The 24,251-nt window shown below is 33.1% G+C and overlaps 1 protein-coding gene across 1 annotated transcript; it reads left to right on the top strand.

Annotated features, from left to right (window-relative positions):
- The first annotated feature begins 385 nt into the window (after positions 1–385).
- On the top strand, positions 386–23,513 carry LOC110635065 (uncharacterized). Its single transcript, XM_058133148.1, has 2 exons — positions 386–1,132; positions 23,481–23,513. Exons 1-2 carry the CDS (start codon positions 386–388, stop codon positions 23,511–23,513), a joined length of 780 nt encoding a protein of 259 aa, XP_057989131.1.
- Positions 23,514–24,251: the final 738 nt, after the last annotated feature.

The raw sequence follows: 24,251 nt of genomic DNA, 5'->3' as shown, positions 1-24,251 counted from the left end.
AAATATGTCTCGAGATTTATATAAAATTAATTAAAATATAAATAATAAATATATAAATTTAAATATAAAATATTTAATTTAATAATTATTAAAATTATTTTATATAAAAATTAAATTTATAATAATCATATGCCTACAGGCGGAGCTACGTTAGGATTAAGGGGGCCATGGCTATTAGACATAATGTTGTAACAGTATTAGAGACAATGCTGTCACAGGATTGCATATCCTAAGATAATGCAAACTTTATCTCTCTACAGATGTCCTTGTCATTATCAAACTCTATCTCCATGTGTTATTTAAATGTGCCGCTTATCAATACAACGTAGACTTGTTTTGATACTATTATATGATATGGTATCAGTTCATATTGCTTAACGGCGCTATGTCTCAAGAATTGATCGCAGCCTCCTCTTCTTCTTCTTTGACGCAAACTCATGCCTCTCAGTTTCTCACCATTAAACTCACATCCTTAAACCACCTTTTATGGCAAGCTCAACTTTTGCCCCTTCTTCGTAGTCATAACCTCACAGATCATGTCTCCTCTTCTGCAACTACACCTTCTCCTACAAGTAATGATGGCTCACCGAATCCTCAGTATATAAACTGGTTCAGACGTGATCAGTTGGTCTTAAGTTGGCTTTTTTGCTCAATTTCTGAAGCTTTACTGCCGCAAATAATAGGCCTAAAGATAGCTCTAGAAGCTTGGACAAAACTTGAAACTATCTTTGCCTCTGGCACGCGCACTCAAATTCAACAGCTTAGAAAACAACTCAAACGATTATCTAAGGGCTCAAACTCCATTGATACATATATGAGGCATGCCAAATCGATCTCGGATCAACTTGCTGCATTACAGTCAGCAGTTCATGAAGATGCTTTAATTAATGACATTTTGGACGGTCTAGGCTTGGAATATCGTCCTTTTATCCGAGCGCTAGAAGCTAGGAATGCTCTAGTTCATTATGATGACTTGTATGCTCTTCTTCTCAGTGAGGAAACTCAGTTGAATGTGGATAAACTTTCTCTTGAAGCCACCATACCACCTACGGCACAAGTAGCTAATAAAACTACCTTCAATGGTTATCATGGTGGCCAGAGTTCTCGTGGAGGACATAGAGGTCGTAGAGAGGTAGAAATAATTATTCTCCAAATAATTATTCTACACCTTTTAATCAATCCACAGTGGTTTGTTACAATTATAACAGTAATGGACATGTATCACGCCAATGCCCTTCCCCAAAATCCTAAACCTATAATGTTCCTCAATCTTCTCGCAAGCCCACTACAAATTTCACCACCACTAATGTCATGCCAGAACAATCATGGACATTTGATTCCGAGGCCAATTTTCACATTATTGCTGTGTCACGACTCAAATTATGAGCCAGACCGGTACTAGAACTTAAGTCAGCATAAGGCCCCCAAAGCTCATAGTAGGCCTAATTGTTCTAACTCAACCATGAAGCTTATACTCTAAGTCCCAATTCAAGAAACTAACTGGACAGAGTCCGGCTATAATCTGGACTATTCAACAAGGAGTTTTTGACTCACCTAACCTGTAATCACAAAATATATCTATTTGGAGAGCTCAGCTCACCCTCATAATGCTCAACACAGTAATTTAATTAAGCGGGAGCTTAGCTCTCTCATCCAAGACAAATAGCCATTCCATATATCCATACATGCATTAATATTATGTTTATAATTTTAAAAATAAAGAAAAAACTATTATAGTTCTCAAACCAATTAAAATAATTATAACACATGTGGAGTTCTAGATTTGTAATCAATACTATATAATACTGATATTTGCTGTTAATAGACCTGCGAGGAAGGAAGCATGTTAATTTCAAAACAAAATCTCCTATATCCTGAAAAAAAAAAAGGGAGAACAGAAGTGAGCGTTTGACTCATAGAGTAAGATATTGATTTTAAATACAATTTCTACAATTATCTAGGGCTAATGTATCCCTAAGGATGATTAATACATTCAAAGTTCAAACAATATTCACACAAAGAATAATTTAGAGTACTCACACACTAATGTGTCACATCAATCAAATATATATATATATATATATATATATATATATATATATATATATATATATATATATATATATATATATATGGGAGCTGATCCCTTATACAGCTCTCTTAATTTCAACCTCTGCCAGCAAGATTAACTCGAGTCGGACTTTCTCTTAATAATCTAAAAGTGGGGGTCAGCGAGATCAACTCATAGTCGTACTCACCCTAACTTATCACAAAAAGGATCGGGCCCCAAACGAGACTAGCTTAAACCGATCTATCCATCCTACTCATATCCAGTATCACACCTCACGCACGTTGACACACGCACACAACTCTAAATTACCCTAAGGCGACACCCACATCAATTTCATCAAATAATAATACAACACAAAGTGTGCCTATAATAGATCTATATATATAATTATAAGCGAATGCATGAGCAAGCCTTGTATGTATAATGTTAGTAGTATACCCTAGAGCATATCATTTTATATGTATTTTGTACATATTTATTAATAAAAAGGTAATTTCACTTTTTCGTTTACATAATGTATTTATATAGAAAAGGTCCATTGATATTTTGTTAGAAATTCTATTCTTAAGTTGTTAAAAATACGAGTGACAGTATTTCTAGCACAAAGTATCATAAATTGATTCACAGTCGAGGATAGTTCACACAAGACATGACTTATCCAAAAAGATTGTAATAATATTTGTTCCCAAGTTATTTATATGAGATATAAATAAGATGGAGTGGTGAGTCTCATGCCACATAACAAACATGATAGACACTTATACATGGTAAGTAGGCTGAACCAGTGATGCATATGACAAGCACATGGAGTTTACTCTTGTCAATGTATTGTCATATATCATATCAGTGCATACAATCTTTAGATCTGAGATAACATAGTTATCTTGTATATAGGTGGTTTGAGTTTGATACTGTTTTCATACTCATGTGTTGGCTCTTACTAGTTATATATGGAGATAGGTGTTGATCAAGATGGAATCTGTTACCCTAAGTAAATAGGGATAAAATCCTATGTTCATTTAATTGTTCTTGATGTTTCAAGTTTCTGACCAAGACAGACAAATTTAGTCAGAAAAGAGTTTCTGACAAGAAAATCTAATTAATCAAGAACTAAAATTAAAAAAGAACATAATATTCATAGCAAATGGGGTTTGACATTAACCATGACTCTATCTCGAATTGTGATTTTGTAACGGAGAGATTATAGTGTATGGTGACATATGATTATAGGTTCATTTAAGGTATTCCTTGTTACTGATTGGGTGGCCATGGCACGCTATGCTAGGTGTCAACCATGGTCTATGAGATACCTAAAATGATTTAGAAAAATCATTCATAGTAAGAAAGAGTTCTAATGATATTAAGAGTTAATATCATATCTCATTGCCAATTAGTGATGAGCCTAGTAAGTCACATACATACACAAGTTAATCACCAAGTAAAATGCGATTCAATTGATTAATTAAAGAGTTTAATTGATCAATTAAATAGGTTTGGTTTGCAATGAGATTGTAAGGTCTCTAGCATAGCTTGAAACCAAATTTAGATTTTTGGATGTATAGTATAAATTAAATTTATATTTAAAGTGTTTAAATATAAATTTAATTATGAAAAATTAATTAATGGAGATTAATTAATTAATTTATATTTGATATAAATTGATTAGAAGAGGAGAAATAATGATTTTGGGTTGAGAACTCAAAATTAAAACATAAAGGTAATTTGGTCATTTCACATGGTGACATGTGGCACCTTGAGATGGTGACACATGACACCATATAAGCTTGCCATTTGTCTTCCTATCATGCAAGATGATCAAAGTCAAGATTAAGTCTAGCTTTGACACTTGGCTTAATGAAATTAAGTCAATTAAAAATAAGATGCAATGTGGTAGTGACATTTGGCAAAAGGTTTAAGTGATTATTTGACCTAAGTATATAAAGAGAAGTTATAAGAAAAATTAGCCACCTCTCTTTCTCTCATGTGTGACGGCACAAAGGGTTCTTCATCTTCTCTTCTTGCTTTCTCATCAATTCAAAGAGAATCACTCCATTCCCTTTGAATTAAAATTGCTAGAAATTGTTTTTAGTGTCCTATATACACATATAACCTCTCTAAAGGTAAAACCCCATATTATAATTGGTTGGTAAGGCTTGAGAAGCAAAATTGGGGGCTAACCATTGGTGATCTTGGTGTGGACAAGTTAGAGGGACAACACTTGGGGTCCTAGGAGTTTCCTAAAAGTGTCAATTGAATCTATAGTGCATCAAAGAGGTCAGTGCCCAAATTCCTCTTTCAAATTAGGGTTTAATTGAATTAATTTGTTAATTCACAATCTTGAATGGCAAATTAAGATTCTAATACATATTAAAAGTGTTTTAATATGTAATTGAGCATTGAAATTAATTAGGCACATAAGAGATGTGGTATGATGCATGAAACCCTAGAAGAAAAATTTTGAAATTCAATGCTCCAATGCACCAATTACCACTCTTTCGCTCCTTCAATTAGTATCAAAGCCACTACATTTGCCATTAGGATTGAATATGAGATTTAATTGTGTGATTGGATCAAATTTAGATTGATCTAAAGCTATTTGGGTGCCATATGTGTGGCGGTATGAAAGTGATGGTGCCATTTGTGTGGCGGCTTGAATGTGAAAGACACCCCAAGGGTGCATTTTGGTTTTAGGCTTGGGTTTTTGGCTTTTTTATGCAATGGTTGTATATCTTAAGGCCCATAATTAGGCCCATACCTAATTAAATTGTTTAATTAGGAATAATTAGGAATTTTAATCACACAATTAATGTTTGAAAAATGTTTTCAAGATATTAAATTTAGAAAGGGTTTCTAGATTTAAATTTGTTTGAATGAGATTCAAATCTGAATTTTTTGGTTAAATATGTGATATTCAATTTAATTTTTTAGCATGTATATTTTATTTAATTGTTAAATTTTAATATGCATGATGGATGATCATAGACAATAAAAGACCAATATGATTGAATTTATTTCTTTTATTTTTCTTTGGGTTGTATTATAAGTTTTATAATAATTTGAGTTGTAATTTCATTTATTTGAGGACTTTTAAGTCCATATTCTTGTAAATTCGCCTTGGTATACCAACGATTACAATGTAATTGGATTGCAAGAAGATCAAAGAGGTCAAGAGCATTGGTGGGACCAGTGAGAGGAAATCAATACAAGTGTTGATTATGTACTCCTTCAGCAACTCTTGTAAAATGAATGAATGAAATACACCTAGGAATGCCCTAATTCAATTCTTGGTGGCTCAGAATTGAATCCCTTAGAAAGTCCATGATCATACCATATTATTTGTTTATCCATATATGCATGAGATATATGGGAATGTATGCAAGTATATGATATATGCATGCCAATTTGGATAATGTGCAAAGTGAGACCATAATAGTAATTAAGCCGACCACTAAATCTTCCAAATCATGGGCCCTCCATTGAGGTAATTATTTTAAGAAATTTTAAATACTTGCATATGATGTATTTAATTTAAGAGATTTTCTTAAGAATAATTATTAAGCATGAGATGTTGTAAATATATAAATAGTTGATGGCCAATAATGGATGTGCCTAAGGATATTAAAATTATTTGCATATTTACTGGCTCAATGGGATCAACTTAACTAATACAAGATAAATCAATAATGGATGTACTTGAGATTTTGAGCATTGGGGGCTAGATAAATGATTGAACCTCACATGAGATGTGATGGGCAAGGAGTTACTCACTTATAGTTTATTATAATTCTAATAATGGATGTACCTGAGGATGATCAATAAGACTATAAGAATTCAATCACCCACTAGAAATCCATCCAACTAGGATTTCCATTTCCTACTTTGGAAGTGTAGGATTCGCCAAGTTAGTGGGAGAATCAATTTGATTAAAATACCATAATTATTTTGGTTAATTACTTGATACATTTACTAATTAATCTAGTTATTTTCTGCAGTTAATTTTCTGATAATAATGAGCACACAACAACCACCACCATCCAATATCCTTGCGAGCATACTTGATCACAATAGGTTGACAAGACCTAATCTTTCTGATTTGCTCAGAAATTTAAAACTTGTCTTGAACCTAGAACGTATTGGATATGTTCTAGACTCAAAAGTTGTTGGTCCCTTACCTCCAGAGGCCACTCAAGAGGAACTAGATACTTTGGATAAGTGGAAGGAGCATGATATGAGAGCTAAATGTTACATGCTTGCTTCTATGAGTAATTGTCACACCTTACCCCTCTGTAAGGCATAACATGATCCCGTAGAATACCTAATGAACTACCGAACTTCACCTACCGATAACTCATTAAGTACCCCACAAGGGATTTTAAAATAATTTTCTTACTTTAAACAAGTGGTGGGCATTTACCAATAAGTATTTAAAACATATGATTAAAAGTAAATCTAATTAGTATTTTTGGTCCATTTTAGTTTTCCGCAAATTTTATAAAAATTTTGACAGAGTTCCCTCTGTATTTTGAGAAAACAGTTCTTCAAATACCTGTAAAAAGCACTTCTAAAAATTTTCTCAACAACTGCTTCAATTTCATACGCAATCTCAATCAAGTTCTCAACACATTTATCAACTTTCAATTTCAAATCCACTATCCAATGATCATCAAAATACTAACAATTCCTTTCATTCAAATTAAATAAAATAGTTCCATTCATATTTCGTTAGAAACAAAACAATTTAAATAGATCATTACAAAATTTACATTAAGAGAATTTCAAACTACAATATATATTACAACTTTATACAAATTTTATACAACTGCTCAAGACCCATTTTTACATGTCCATACATTTATGTGCAATATATACATCAAAAGAAATATTTACAATTAGGGTATAAATTATACCCGAAGACTTTAGGCTGAATGATCCTCAATCTTTAGCAGCTCAGTCTGCTGCTCCTCTAGTCTCTGTATCTGCGACAGCAATAAAAGCTATCGCTGAGTACTAGGACTCAGTGGTGCACAACATACTAAAATAATCTTTATGCAAACATAAAATCACATTTATTCAAAAATTTGACTAAACATGAGCATTAAACACAAAACATGAATTGTGAGATTTTAATGCAAACCACGCTCATTTCGAAGTATCAAAACACATTTCATAAAACCCACAGTTAGATCATGCCATTCGAAACAAATAGAATCTCAATAGCCAGAGGCTAAAGAGAAATCACATCACAATGCTAGCTAGCTCAAATATATGGATATCCATTCACATCATTTTCTACTGACACACCTCAACACTTCTCCAGAGAAGGAATCAAAATTCGAAACTAATTACCCCCACTAGTCGTGCTAGTGAGGTGTTCAAATATATGGTCATGACACTGTGGTTTCAAAACTTATCTTAACAATTTGCTAAACATTGCTATTTCAAATATACACAATAACTTTCACAGTTTAAATCAAAACATCATAAATAATGTCACAAATAAACTTTCAACAATTCCAAATCACAAGTAAAATACATATTTCATTCACTTTATCAATGAATTTTAAAGCATGGAGATGTTGTGCACAAACCTCAAGCGAGTCGTCCCTTAGCCTCGACTCGGTTCCTCGGGTTCCTTCCCGATATTCTTTTCAACTGAAACACACAATTTTACAATGTTTCAGTACTAGAACTTAACATAAACCCAAAATAAATTTAGCTTCACATTTACCTAGCTCTAACGTGTTAAATTCGACGTTCTCGAAATTTTGTGTTTCGGGTTACTATTCACTATACTATTCAAGCCAAGTTGTTGACTTTTTAAGGCTTAATAGGTATGGGAACTCCAACTTCACCCACATACCACATTTTGGTCATTAAATTTGTTGGTTTTGGTCATTTTCTCAAAGCTTAGGTCTTTTAGGCAAAATTGCCAATTTTCGATTTTGGGGTCCTAAGTTGCACTGTTCCATTGGCCCTTTTACTGTTGGAATTTGGCAAAACTTCCTTCATAGAAAATGTTCCTTATTGTCTTAAGTGTATTCTCATTTTTGGATCACCCCAATTGGAGTTTTTTAGCTCAAGTTATAACCAAAATACAATTACTATTTACGTGCACTGTTCATGCTGCAATTTAGGTTTTGGCAGATTTTTTATCCAACTTCATTCAATAATTTCATCAAGTTAAGTCTATAATTTGGTCTAATTTCCTTCATACGAAATATTCTACTATGTCTTAGGTTTCCATCGGTTCAAGAATCGCCTAAATCGGAGTTTTCTAGAGAGAGTTATAGCCATTGAAACTTTACTGTTCAAATGGCAATTCTGCAGTTTTGCAGGTTCAGTAACTCAACTTTGCTCAATAATTTGATTAGGTTAATGGCATAATTTGGGTTGGTGTTCTTCATAAAAGTTTTAGATCTATATCTTATCTAATTATTGGTAAAATTTCAGGTCATTTTGACCTTCCTAGCTTGAGTTATGACTAAATGAACAATTACTGTTCATTTGGTCAGTTTGTGCAGTGGTAGACTGCTCTTAACCAACTTTGGTCAATTGGTTCACTAGGTTTTGGTCAGTTTTTGGGTATGGTTCCTTAACAAAAATTGTGTCATTTTATGTCTATTTTCATCCTCAATTGGTGGCATATCAATTGGACTTGTAAAATTTCCTTTTTGGTCCTTCAAAGTTGTCTTGGTCATGCTGCCAGCAGCATGACCATTTACCCTACGAATTTAACTTCCATTCTAACAATTCCCACACATCTCCTTTGGTCATTATTGACCATTTTTCATCTCACAATAGACCAAAGTCATCATTTAAGCATTTCTCCAAAATTTGGTTCACAAACCATAGGTTTCAAAACCCTAATCACACTAAATTATTGCATTTTACTAATTCCAACCATACAAACACAATTCCTCAACTTATTCAAGCTTTCTAACATATTTTATCTAATCAAACTCATGCAATTCTCACCCCTACATAGGCTAGATGAATTTTCTTTTGGTCCTCTAGAGATGTTTTCTTTTCATTTTAAGTATATTTCTAGGTTAATTAAGCTATAAACATAACTAAATCAACTAACAATTCAAGTTTAGTTTACTAACCTTGTGTGCAGAATTTCTTCTCCCTTTTCTTCAAATTTTTCTTCTTTCTTTTCCTTGAATCTTCTTTCCTGGTTGCCCAAACAAAGGCTAGTTATGGTAGGACAATTTTCTATGGTTGGATTTTGGGTTCTTCAAGCTCAAAAATGAGCTTTCATGGTGGTTTTGGTGTGGGAGAGAGAGAGTGACATTTTTTTGAAGAAGACTTATGTTTTATTTATTTTTTTTTTCTTTTCTTTTATCTTTATCTTATGGAAGACCACAAAAAAAATCAAATTAATTAATTTATTAATTTACACTTATGGCATCATGCATGATGTCATGCATGATGTCATCACCTTTTTACTTTTTCATTTTCCTCTCTTTTTTTTATTAGTTCTTTAATTTAATTCTCAATTCGGAAATTTTATTTTCTCCGATTTTATTTGACAGTTAGGTCAGGAGTCAGCTCTCGGGGTCAATTGACCAAATTGCCCCTCGCCGGTTCATCCCGGTTTGCAAATAATTCCATTTTTCTTCCGGCTCTCTGACCTAATTATTTGACTGGCTTAACAGTTCTTTTTCGTGATTTTCTCTTTTCCACTGTGTTCATAAGGGTCCTAAGGACCGCAGCGTCACTTTTTACGGTTCGAAATTTGAGTTTAAAACGACTTCGCTGCTCTCAGAAGGTCACCCATCGCTGTGACTCTCGGCTCGTTTAACTTCTTCTGTTCTGTTTTTCTTATTTATACTTAACTAATTGAACATTACTAATTATTTGTGTTTATGGTTTATCTAGTTGTCTTAAGTGTGGTTCTAATCCCCTTAATTTTCCGGACCGACACCGGTCACCGGAACATTGAAATCTACTAGGCTATGCAAACGGGGGTGTTATAGTAATGAGTTACAGAAGCAGCATGAGAATATGCAGAAAGCAAGTGAGATCCTCCTTCATCTGCAAGAATTGTATGGTGAGCACAACAAGAATGCTAGATATGAGATATCTAGATAGCTATTCTGAATGAGGATGTCAGAGGGACAAAATGTGAGGGATCATGTCCACAAGATGATTCGACTTATTGAGCAGCTGGAACATCTTGACTTTCACATGGATTTTCAACTACAGAAGGATTTGATCCTTCAGTCCCTGCCTGACTCATTTGGAAATTTTGTGATAAATTTTTTATATGACAAAGCAAGAGTATACTTTGGCTGGATTGCTTAACATGCTGGTTATTGCCCAAAAGAATATGCCAAGTAATAAAGGAAAAGAGGTGGCTTTGATTGTATATTCTTCTGCTGGAAAGTCCAAAAGAAAGAAGGGCAATAGGAATAAGAAACCTCAAATTCCTGGACTTTCCAAGAAGATAGCCAAACAGAAGGGTAAGGCCGAAGTTGACAAAGGCAAAGGAAAGTGTTTCCACTACCAGTAGGATGGGCACTGAAAGAGTAACTGCCCAGAGTATAGCAATCTAAATGAATGTAATGCCATAATGAAAATCAACTCAAGTTCAAAATATATTTGGCACTTAAGATTAGGTCATGTTACAGAAGATAGGATTGCAAAGCTGGAAAAAATGAGGATTTTATCCTCATTGGATTATGAACCTACTCTACCTTATGAATCCTGCCTTCAAGGCTAAAATGAGTAGATCACCTTTTTTTGGACAAGGACTAAGAGCTAAAAATATTTTGGAATTGATATATAGTGATGTATGTGGTCCATTTAAGGAAATGGCTAGAGGTAGTTTTCATTACTTTATTACTTTTACTGATGATAAATCAAGGTTTGGGTATTTGTATTTGATAAAATACAAACATAAATCCTTTGAAAAGTTCAAAGAATTTAAATGTGAAGTAGAAAATCAAACAGGAAAAAGTATTAAGACTCTTCGATCAGATCGTGGAGGTGAATACTTAAGTATTGAATTTGATGAATACTTGAAAGAGTATGGCATTGTCTCCCAACTGACTCCTTCAGGAACGCCATAGCTGAATGGTGTATCTGAAAGGAGAAATCATACCCTATTAGATATAGTACGTAGTATGATGAGCTATATTGATATGCCAATCTCCTTTTGGGGATTTGCATTAGAATCAGCTTTGCATGTTCTGAAGAGGATTCCATCAAAATCAGTTTCTTTCACACCTTATGAGATATGATATGGAAGAAAACTGAGTCTTAAGCATGTTAAGATTTGAGGTTGTCTAGCTTACATTAAAAAGCTGAACACTGATAAATTGAAAATCAAATCAGAAAAAGGTCGATTTATTGGATATCCAAAAGAAAGTTTTGGATATTATTTTTATTTGCCTACATCACAAAAGGTTGTGGTAAGCAGAGATGCCATGTTTCTTGAATAACAGTTTATTCAAGGCAAATAGAGTTAGAATTGGAGAATTCTGACCAACCAATAGATCAAATGGATATAGATCCAGCTAGTCAACCTACACCTATTGATGAAACATCTACAGTAATTCCTCGCATATCAACTAGGATATCTCACCCACCAATGAGATATGGTTTTCTTCATAAAGATGAACAAGAGTTGTTTACTTATAAAGAAGTAGATCATGGAGATGATCTTCTTACCTATGAAGAAACTATATCAGATATAGATTCTTCAAAATGGATTAAAGCTATGAAATCCAAAATTGATTCCATGCATAAGAACCAAGTTTGGGACCTTGTTGACCCACTTGAAGGTATTGTACCTATAGGAATAAATGGGTTTTCAAGAAGAAAATTGGTTCTGATGGAAAGGTAGAGACCTATAAAGCAAGGCTAGTAGCGAAAGAGTTTCGCCAAAAGCAAGGAATCAACTATGAGGAGACTTTTTCACCTGTTGCCATGCTTAAATTAATTAGGATTCTATTAGAATAGCTGCATACTATGATTGTGAGATTTGGCAGATGGATGTCAAAATAACTTTTCTCAATGGATACATTGATGAAAACATTTTCATGGAACAACCTAAGGGTTTTTTTGAATCTCAAGATGGTTACAAGGTATGCAAGCTAAAGCGATTTATTTATGGGTTAAAACAAGCTTCGAGGAGTTGGAACATCCATTTTGATGAAGCCATTAAGTCATTTGGTTTTATAAAAAATGTGGATGAACCATGTGTATAAGAAGGTTAGTGATAGTGCTATCACTTTCCTTGTCTTATATATGGATGACATTCTGTTGATAGGTAATGATATAGGTATGTTAACAACTGTAAAAGTATGGTTGTCAAATACATTCTTCATAAAAGACTTAGGGAAGGCAACCTATATTCTTATAATTCGCATCTATAGAGATAAAGCGAAAAGAATAATTGGTTTATCCCAAAGTCTTTACTTGGAAAAGGTGTTAAAGAGGTTTAACATACTTGATTCCAAGAGAGGATTGTTACCAGTAAGACATGGTATCCACCTTTCTAAAGAGATGTCTCCAAAGACACTAGAAGAAAGAGATAAAATGGCCAGGATTCCATATACTTCGGTTATTGGAAGTTTGATGTATGCAATGATGTGTACTAGGCCAGATATCACGTATGCTGTTAGTTTGACTAGCAGGTTTCAATCCAATTCAGGTTTGGAACACTGGATAACTATCAAGAATATCCTTAAATACTTGAGAAGAACTAAGGATTTATTCTTGATTTATGGAGGTGGTGACTTGCAATTGGATGGTTATACTAATTCTGATTTTTAATAAGATATCGATGATAGAAAATCTACCTCTGGGTTTGTGTTCATTTGTAATGGAGGTGCAGTTAGTTAGAAGAGTTCCAAACAGAGTACGACTGCTGATTCCACTATAGAGGCCAAGTACATTGCTGCATCAGATGCTGCAAAAGAGGCCGTTTGGATAAAGAAGTTTGTGATAGAACTTGCAGTAGTTCCTTCCATTGAGTCAGCTATTCCTCTCTACTGTGACAACAATGGAGCGGTCATACAAGTTAAGGAACCCCGGTCTCACCAAAAATCCAAACACATAGAAAGGCGCTAACACATTATCAGAGAGATAGTTGGGCGAGGCGATGTAGCCATGCAGAAAATAGCATCAGCTGAAAATCCAGCTGATACATTCACTAAGCCTATATCACAAACTCAGTTAGACCGACATCTTGAGAAGATGGGTCTAAGATATTATAATGAATGGCTCTAGTGCTAGTGGAAGATTATTAGTAGTATGCCCTAGAGCATATCATTTTGTATTTATTTTGTAATTATTTTATTAATAAAAAGGCAATTTCACTTTTCCGTTTACATAATATACTTATGTGTAATAGAAAAGGTCCATTGATATTTTGTTATAAATTCTATTCTTAAGTTGTTAAGAACATGAGTAACAATATTTCTAGCACAAAGTATCATAAATTGGTTCACAATCGAGGATACTTCACACAGGACATGACTTATCTAGAAAGATTGTAATCATGTTTGTTCCCAAGGTATTTATATGAGATATAAATAAAATGGAGTGGTGAGTCTCATGCCACATAACAAACATGATAGGCACTTATACATGATAAGTAAGCTGAACCAGTAGCGCATATGACAGCACATGAAGTTTACTCTTATCAATATATTGTCATATATCATATCAGTGCATATAATCTTTAGACCTGAGATAACACAGTTATCTTATATACAGGTGATTTGAGTTTAATACTGCTTTCATACTTGTACTATGTATGGGTAATGGGCATGTGTTGGCTCCTACTAGTTATATATGGAGATAGGTGTTGATTAAGATGGAATCCGTTACCCTAAGTAAATAGGGATAAAATCCTATGTTCATTTAATTGTTCTTGATGTTTCAAGTTCCTGGCCAGGACAGACAGATTTAGTCAGAAAAGAGTTTCTGACAAGAAAATCTAATTAATCAAGAATTGGAATTAAAAAAGAACATAATATTCATAGCAAATAGGGTTTGACATTAACCATGACTCTACTCGAATTGAGATTTTGTAATGGAGAGATTCTAGTGCATGGTAACATATGATTATAGGTTCATTTAAGATATTCCTTGTTACTGATTGGGTGACCATGGCACGCTATGCTAGGTATCAACCATGGTCAATGAGATGCCTAAAATGATTTAGAGAAATCATTCATGGTAAGAAAGAGTTCTGATGATATTAAGAGTTAATGTAACACCCCTATTTGTATAGCCTGGTATATTTCACTATTCCGATGACCGGTATCGGTCCGGACAATTAAGGAGATTAGAACCACATTTAAGATAACTAGATAAACCCTAAACACAAATAATTAGTAATTGTCAATTAGTTAAGTATAAATAAGAAAAACAGAACATAAGAAGTTAAATGAGCTGAGAGTCACAGCGATGGGTGACCTTCTCGGAAAAGATTGCGAAGTTGATTTAAACTCAAATTTCTAATCATAAAATGTGATGCTACAGTCCTTAGGACTATTGCAAACACAGTGGAAAAGAGAAAATCCCCAAAAAAAATTGTTAAGCCAATCAAATAATTAGGTCAGGGATCTGAAAGAAATATTGAATTATTTGCAAACCGGGTCGAACCTGCGAGGGACAATTTGGTCAATTGACCCCGAAAGCTGACTCCTGACCTAACTGTCAAATAAAATCGAAGAAAAGAAAATTTCAGAATCGAAAATTAAATTAAAGAACTAATGAAAAAATAAATAGAAAAAAAAAAAGAGAAAAGTGAAAAGTGATGACATTATGCATGATGCAATAAATATTATAATTAAAATTTAATTAATTTAATTTATGGTCTTCCTAAAGGATAAATTCATAAAACAAAGAAAAGAAAAAAAAATAAAATCATTTAATTTCTTCTTCTTCTTTGGACGTCCAAGCTCTCTCTCTTCCTCTCCATTACAAAACCACCATGGAAGCTTGATCTCAAGCTTGAGTTCACCCAACTTAACCCTACCTTGCCCCAAACTCTTCCATAAAAACTTGTTAGATCAATTTGAGAAAGAGATTGAAGAAGAAAAAGGGAGGAGAAAAGGAAAGAATTGAGGAAGTGGAACTCCAAAGTTGAGGTAAGAATTTAAATTGAAATTTTTTGTTTAAAACACATGTTTTGAGTTAATTTAACTTAGATTTCAACTTAAAAATCAAAACAACCAATTGTTGGGGGAGTAAATAGGAAATTCTTCCAACTAGGGTTAGAGTTTGTTAAGAATGAGTTTGATGGTTTTGAATGTAACACCCCTATTTGCATAGCCTGGTAGATTTCACTGTTCCGGTGACCGGTGTCGGTCCGGACAATTAAGGGGATTAGAACCACACTTAAGACAACTAGATAAGCCATAAATACAAATAATTAGTAATGTTCAATTAGTTAAGTATAAATAAGAAAAACAGAACATAAGAAGTTAAACGAGCCGAGAGTCACAGCGATGGGTGACCTTCTCGGGAATGACTGTGAAGTCATTTTAAACTCAAATTTCGAATCGTAAAATGTGACGCCGCGGTCCTTAGGACCCTTATGAACACATTGGAAAAGAGAAAATCACGAAAAAGAACTATTAAGCCAGTCAAATAATTAGGTCAGGGAGCCGAAAGAAATATGGAATTAATTGCAAACCGGGATGAACCGGCGAGGGGCAATTTGGTCAATTGACCCCGAGACCTGACTCCTGACCTAACTGTCAAATAAAATCGGAGAAAAGAAAATTTCGGAATCGAGAATTAAATTAAAGAACTAATAAAAAAAAAAGAGAAAATGAAAAAGTTAAAAAGGTGTAGGAAGATAACATCATGCATGATATCATGCATGATGCCATAAGTCATATAATTAATAAATTAATTAAATGGATTTTTGGGTCTTCCATAGGGATAAAAACAAAACAAAAGAAAAAAAAAAAGAAAAAGACTTCATCCTCTCAAAAAAACGTGAACCATTCTCTCTCCCTCTCCCTCACCAAAAAACTCCCATGGAAGCTTGATACAAGCTTGATTCCACCCACTTAACCTTATTTTGTCCCCAAATTAATCCATAAAAACTTGTTAACTTCACTTGGGGAAGCATTTGAAGAAGAAAAGGAAAGGAAAGGAAAAAGGGAGTGAAATTGAAAAATTAGAGCTAAAAATTCTGCTCACTTAAGGTTGGTACTCTTCCTTCATTCTCTCTTTGAATTTATGTTTAAGTAGCTAAGTTACATTTGTAAGCAAAAAATAAGTGAATAAAATCAAGCATTGTGGACCAAATAGAAATGTGGGTAGCTAGGGTTTAGGTTTGAGGATAGATAATTTTGATACAAATTATGAATTAGTTAAGTGTGAATGAGTGTATAACTTCTAAGTATGCAATTAGAATTCAATAAGTGAGTTAAACATGGAAGTTAGGGTTTTGGACCTAGGGTTTAGGAGACAAAATTTGGAGAAATGGTGAAATGATGTCTTTGACCTAATGTGAAGTGAAAAATGGTCATTTGTGGCCAAATGAGGTGTGTTAGAAGTGTTGGAATTAAAAGCCAATTCGGATTGGGTATGCACCATGACCAAAAAGTCAACTTTGAGGGACCAAAAATGAAATTTTACAAGTCCAATTGGTATGGGACCAATTGGAGATGAAAATAGGCACTAAATGACACAATTTTCATTTAGGAAGCCTGCCCAAAAAATGACTAAAACCTAGTGAACAAAGTAGCCGAAATCGGAAAATCGCAGGCTGCCTCTGCACAAACTGACCAAATGAACAGTGTTTGTTCATTTGGTCATAACTCGAGCTAGGCAGGTCAAAATGACCTGAAATTTTACCAGCAATTAGATAAGATATAGATCTAAAACTTTTATGAAAAATACTAACTCAAATTATGCCATTAACCCAATCAAAATACTGAGCATAGTTAGTGACCTGAATTTGCAGAACTGCAGATTGCCATATGAACAGTAAAGTTTCAATGGATATAACTCTCTCTACAAAACTCCAATTGGGGTGATTCAAAAAGGAGAATAAACTTAAGACAATAAGGAACATTTTCTATGAAGAAAGCTTTGCCAAATTCCAACAGTAGACTGACCAATGAAACAGTACAATTAAGGACACCAAAATTGAAAATTGGCAATTTTGCCTAAAAGACCTAAGTTTTTAGAAAATGACCAAAACCAACAAGTTTAGTGACCAAAATGTGGTATGTGGGTGAAGTTGGAATTCCCATACCTATTAAGCCTTAGAAAGTTAATAATTTGACTTGAATAGTGCAGTGAATAGTAACCCAAAACGCAAAATTTCAAGAACGTCGAATTTAGCACGTTAGAGCTAGGTAAAAGTGAAGTTAAATTTATTATTGGATTTATGCTAAGTTATGGTACTAAAACACTGTGAAATTGTGTGTTTCAGTGGAAAAGAATACCGGGACAGAACCCGAGGAGTCGAGTCAAGGCCAACAGGCGACTCGTTTGAGATTTGTGCACAATATCACTATGCTTTAAAATTTATTGATTAAGTGAATGAAATATGCATTTTACTTTTACTTTGAATTGTTGAAAGTATTGTGACCCTATTTATGATGTTTTGATTTAAATTGTGAAAGTTATTGTGTATATTTGAAATGACAATGTTTAGCAAATTGTTAAGATAAGTTTTGAAACCACAGTGTCATGACCATATATTTGAACACCTCACTAGCATGACTAGTGGGGGTAATTAGTTTCGAATTTTGATTCCTTCTCTGGAGAAGTGTTGAGGTGTGCCAGTAGAAGAGGATGTGAATGGATATCCATATATTTGAGCTAGCTAGCCTTGTGATGTGATTTCTCTTTAGCCTCTGGCTATTGAGATTCTATTTGTTTCGAATGGCATGATCTAACTGTGGGTTTTATGAAAAGTGTTTTGATACTTTGAAAAGAACGTGGTTTGCATTAAAATCTCATAAATCATGTTTTGTGTTTAATGCTCATGTTTAGTCAAATTTTTTAATAAAGGTGATTTTATTTTTGCATAAAGATTATTTTAGTATGTTGTGCACCACTGAGTCCTAGTACTCAGCGATAGCTTTATTCTTTATGCCGCAGATCTGAGAGACTAGAGGAGCAGCAGACTGAGCTGCTGAGGATTGAGGATCGTTCTACTTTGAAGCTATCGGGTATAATTTATACCCTGATCCTAAATATTTATTTTGATGTATGTAATGCACAGAAATGTATGGACATGTGAAGATAGGTTTTGAGCAGCTTGTACAAAATCTGTATAAAATTTGTAATAAACTTTGGTTTGGATTTTCTTAATGTAAATTTTTATATGATGTATACATAAATTGTTTATCTTTAAAGAAATATGAATGTATGAAATTGATTGACTGTACCTTGAGGACTATTGAATTTTGAACTTGAGAAATTTATTGAAATGATTGTGAAATTGATTGAGTTTGATTGTGAAACCGAAGTAGTGGTTGAGAAAAACTTTTAGAAGTGCTTTTTACAGGTATTTAAAGAACTGTTTTCTCAAAATACAGAGGAAACTCTGTTAAAATTTTTATAAAATTTGCGAAAAAATAAAATGGGCCAAAATTTCCAACTAGCTTTCAACTTAATTACATGTTTTAAATATTTATTAGAAATGCTCACCACTTATCAAAAAGAAGAAAATTGTTTTAAAATCCCTTGTAGGGTACTTAATGAGTTATCGGTAGGTGAAGTTCGGTAGTTCATTAGGTATTCTAAGGGATCATGTTATGCCTTACAGAGGGGTAAGGTGTGACATTGAATGGCTATTTGAGGTGAATTAGGTGTGTAGAACATGAATACACACTTTAAATTGCATTAGATTGAGCTTTGTGTGTAGCTAGGGTTTTGAACATGTGAAAATTGAAGAAAAATTTGAGAATTGGCCAAATGATATTATTGACCTTATTTGAGATGAGAAATGGTCAATTGTGACCATTTGTGGTGTGTATGAATTATTGGAAACAAGTTTAAATTCGGATTGTTGAGGGTCAATCTACAGGCAACTTGACCTAGGTCCCTTTCAGGGACTAAAATTGAAAATTTACCAACCTAATTAGTGTGAGGCTAATTAAGAATGAAACTAAACACAAAATGGCACATTTTTCATTCAGGAATCATGCCCAAAAAGTGACCATAGTATAGTGAACAAATTGGCCAAATCCGGAAGTGAGTGTTCTGCCCTGTACAAAAATGACCAAATGAACTGTTCATTTGGCCATAACTTGGGCTAGGCAGGTCTAAATGACCTGAAATTTTACAAGTAGAAAGCTGAGATATAGACCTAAAACTTTTATGAAGAATACAAACCCAGATTATGCCCTTAACAAGTCATTGAGCCACCCAAAATTGGTGGCCTAAACCGCGTAACCTGTAAATTTACCTGCAACTGGTAAGTCCAATCCGGCAGCCATGATTCAAATGGCTATAACTTGAGCTCCAAAACTCCAAATGGAGTGATTCAAAAAGGAGAATAAATTTAAGACAATAAGAAATAAATTCTATGAAGAAAACTTAGCCAAATTCTAACAGCAACATGACCAATGGAATAGTGTAACATAGGATACTAAAATTGAAAATTTACAAATTTTCCTAAAAGACTTAAAATTTGGATAAATAACCAAAACCAACAAATTTAGTAACCAAAATGTGGCATGTGGGTGAAATTGGAATTCCCATACCTATTAAGCATTAGAAAGTCAACAAATTGACTTGAATAGTGTAGTGAATAGTAACTTCGAAACACAAATTTTAAAGAACGCCAAGTTTAGCGTATTAAAGCTAGGTAAAAGTAAATTTGAATTTATTTTTGGATTTATGATAAGTTATTATACTAAAATACTGTGAAACTGTGTGTTTCAGTTGAAAAGAATACCGAAAAAGAACCCGAGGGATCGAGTCAAGGCCAAAAGGCAACTTGTATAAGATTTGTGTACAACATAGAATTTCTGTAAATTTTTTTCTGTACATCGTTTTGAATGAATTGAAATATTGAATTGTGATATCATTGTTTTGAAATGTTTATTATGCTTTTAATTTAAATTGTTGAAAGTTCAATTGTATATATTTGAAATAGCGTTAAATGTTTAGTAAATTGTTAAGATAGTTTTGAAATTATAGTGTCATGACCATATATTTGAATACCTCACTAGCATGATTAGTGGGGGAAATCAGTTTCGAATTTTAATTCCTTTTCTGGCTGAAATGTTGAGGTGTGTGCCAGTAGAAGAAGAAAAAGAATGGGTTCCCATATATTTGAGCTAGCTAGCCTTGTGATGTGACTTCTCCTTAGCTTCTGGCTATTGAGATGATATTTGTTTCGAATGGCATGATATAACTGTGTATTTTTATGAAATTTGTTTTGAGACTTTTAAAATGAAATTGTTTGGATTAAAATCTTATAAATCATGTTTTGAATTTATATTGCATGTTCAGTTTAATTTTTAAATAAATACGATTTAAATTCTATATAAAGGTTATTTTAGTATGTTGTGCACCACTGAGTCCTAGTACTCAGCGATGACTGTTATTGCTGTCGTAGATATAGAGACTAGAGGAGCAGCAGAGTGAGCTGCTGATGATTGAGGAGCTACCTACTCTGAAGTTTATCGGGTATATTTTATATCCTGATTGTAAAAATTATTTTGATGTATGTAATATATGTAAATGTAGAAAATGGTCATGAACAGTTGTATAGAGTTGTATAAACCTTGTAATAAATTTTAGTTTGGATTTTTCTTAATGTAAATTTTTATAATAATGTATATAAATTGTTTTATTTTTAATAAAATATGAATGGAAATATTTTATTTTAAATTGAATGAAATTACTTAGTAGTGTTTTTGATGATGTTAAATTTTGAAATTTGAGAAATGATGTTGAAATTGGTTGGGATGGATGTTGAATTGATGAAGTTGTTGAGATAAATCATTAGAAGTACTTTTTACATGTATTTGAAAAACTGTTTTCTCAAAATACAGACGGCACTCTGCCAAAATTTTTATAAAATTTGCAAAAAAATAAAATGGGACAAAAATCTTAACTAGTTTTCAAACTCTAATTAAATGTTTTGATACTTATTAGAAAATGCTCACCACTTATAAAAAGTAAGAAAATTGTTTTAAAATCCCTTGTAGGGTACTTAATGAGTTATCAATAGGTGAAGTTCGGTAATTCATTAAGTATTCTATGGGATCATGTTATGCCTTATAGAGGGGTAAGGTGTGACAGTTAATATCATATCTCATTGCTAATTAGTGATGAGCCTAGTGAGTCACACACATACACAAGTTAATCACCAAGTAAAATGTGATTTAATTGATTAATTAAAGAGTTTAATTGATCAATTAAATAGATTTGGTTTGTAATGAGATTGTAAAGTCCCTAGCATGGCTTGAAATCAAATCTAGATTATTGGATGCATAGTATAAGTTAAATTTATATTTAAAGTGTTTAAATATGAATTTAATTATGAGAAATTAATTAATGGAGATTAATTAATTAATTTATATTTGATATAAATTGATTAGAAGAGGAGAAATAATGATTTTGGGTTGAAAACTCAAAATTAAAACATAAGGGTAATTTGATCATTTCACATGGTGACATATGGCACCATGAGATGGTGACATGTGGCACCATGAGATGGTGACATGTGGCACCATGAGGTGGTGACACATGACACCATATAAGCTTGCCATTTGTCTTCCTATCATGCAAGATAATCAAAGTGAAGATTAAGTCTAGCTTTGACACTTGGCTTAATGAGATTTCAAACTCTAATTAAATGTTTTGATACTTATTAGAAAATGCTCACCACTTATAAAAAGTAAGAAAATTGTTTTAAAATCCCTTGTATGATACTTAATGAGTTATCGATAGGTGAAGTTCGGTAATGCATTAGGTATTCTCTGGGATCATGTTATGCCTTATAGAGGGGTAAGGTGTGACAGTTAATATCATATCTCATTGCTAATTAGTGATGAGCCTAGTAAGTCACACACATACACAAGTTAATCACCAAGTAAAAAGTGATTTAATTGATTAATTAAAGAGTTTAATTAATCAATTAAATAGATTTGGTTTGTAATGAGATTGCAAAGTCCCTAGTATGGCTTGAAATCAAATTTAGATTATTGGATGCATAGTATAAGCTAAATTTATATTTAAAGTGTTTAAATATGAATTTAATTGTGAGAAATTAATTAATGGAGATTAATTAATTAATTTATATTTAATATAAATTGATTAGAAGAAGAGAAATAATGATTTTGGGTTGAAAACTCAAAATTAAAACATAAGAGTAATTTGATCATTTCACATGGTGACATGTGGCACCATGAGATGGTGACACATGACACCATATAAGCTTGCCATTTGTCTTCCAATCATGCAAGATGATCAAAGTCAAGATTAAGTCTAGCTTTGACACTTGGCTTAATGAGATTAAGTCAATTAAAAATAAGATGCAATGTAGTGGTGACATGTGGCAAAGGGTTTAAGTGATTATTTGACCTAAGTATATAAAGAGAAGTTATAAGAAAAATCAGCCACCTCTCTTTCTCTCATGTGTGATGGCACAGAGGGTTCTTCATATTCTCTTCTTGCTTTCTCATCAATTCAAAGAGAATCACTCCATTCCTTTTGAATTAAAATTGCTAGAAATTGTTTCTAGTGTCCTATATACACATATAACCTCTCTAAAGGCAAAACCCCAAATTATAATTAGTTGACAAGGCTTAAGAAGCAAAATTGGGGGCTACCCATTGGTAATCTTGGTGTGGATAAGCTAGAGGGATAACACTTGGGGTCCTAGGAGCTTCCTAAAGGCGTCAATTGCGTCCATAGTGCATCAAAGAGATTAGTGCCCAAATTCCTCTTTCAAATTAGGGTTTAATTGAATTAATTTGTTAATTCACAATCTTGAATGGCAAATGAAAATCCTAATACATATTAAAAGTGTTTTAATATACAATTGAGCATTGAAATTAATTAGGCACATAAGAGATGTGGTATGATGCATGAAACCCTAAAAGAAAAATTTTTAAATTCAATGCACCAATTACCATGCTTCCACTCATTCATATAATAATATTGAAATCATAAATAAAATTAATATTTACTCATAAATCCATCAGATATCACTGCAGCGGCCGGATGAGAGAAGAAGGCTGATTCTGATCACCTAAACAATTATATTAATGAATTCATCAGTATCAACACAAAATAATTATTTAAAAATTTAGGGTGTTCTAACTTGATCATGGGAATATCAATAATCCATCTACTTATGCTGAGACCGATGAAGTCATAATTGGTAATGGTACTACTCTTCCCATAACTCATATAGGTTTTTTCTTAATGATATTCTTTGCTCTCCTTTGATTAACAGAAATCTTTTGTCTGTCTATTTGTTGACAGCTAACAATAATGTTTCAATTGAATTTTTTCCTAACATTTTTATTATTAAGGATATCCTCACGAGATGAATCCTTTACCAAGGCCTGAGTAAGGATGGTCTTTTTTAAATTCTGCTTCAATCTGCAAACTCTTTCTCACTAACTGTCAATGCTGCTAAATTTCAGACCTGGCATGCCAGACTTGGCCATGCACACCTGCGTACTGTTCAAAGAATTCTTAGTCATAATAATTTGTCTTTTAATAAGTTAGATTCCTTTCCATGCAATGCTTGTCAAGTTACCAAAACTCATAAGCTCCCTTTTATTCTGTTGTTTGGTGACCGTCTTCGGTTTCGTCAGTTGATGGTTATCATTATTACGCTATTTTTTATTATCATTTTAGTAAATATTGTTGGATTTATTTTCTTCGCCAAAAGTCTGAGGTCCTAAGTGTATTCATTAAATTTCGACATGTTGTGGAAAAATATTTTGATCTCCCTATTAAGTGTTTTTAAGCTGATTGGGGGGGGAGAGTACCAAGCTCTTTCCAAATACCTATTTGATAATGGCATTAGCCAACGAATTTCCTGTCCCTACACACCGGAACAAAATGTTTGAGTGGAAAGGAAACACTGCCATATAGTTGAAACTGGATGAGCACTTCTTCACCATGCCTCTGTACCCTTGAAATATTGGACTTATGCATTTGATGCCACAGTTTATGTAATCAATCGCTTACCCTTAACTCATACCACCCCATCAAG

Source organism: Hevea brasiliensis, chromosome 13 (genome assembly GCF_030052815.1).
Source record: "Hevea brasiliensis isolate MT/VB/25A 57/8 chromosome 13, ASM3005281v1, whole genome shotgun sequence".
In the NCBI taxonomy this organism is placed as follows: domain Eukaryota; kingdom Viridiplantae; phylum Streptophyta; class Magnoliopsida; order Malpighiales; family Euphorbiaceae; genus Hevea; species Hevea brasiliensis.
This window is presented reverse-complemented; position numbering and strand designations above follow the sequence as displayed.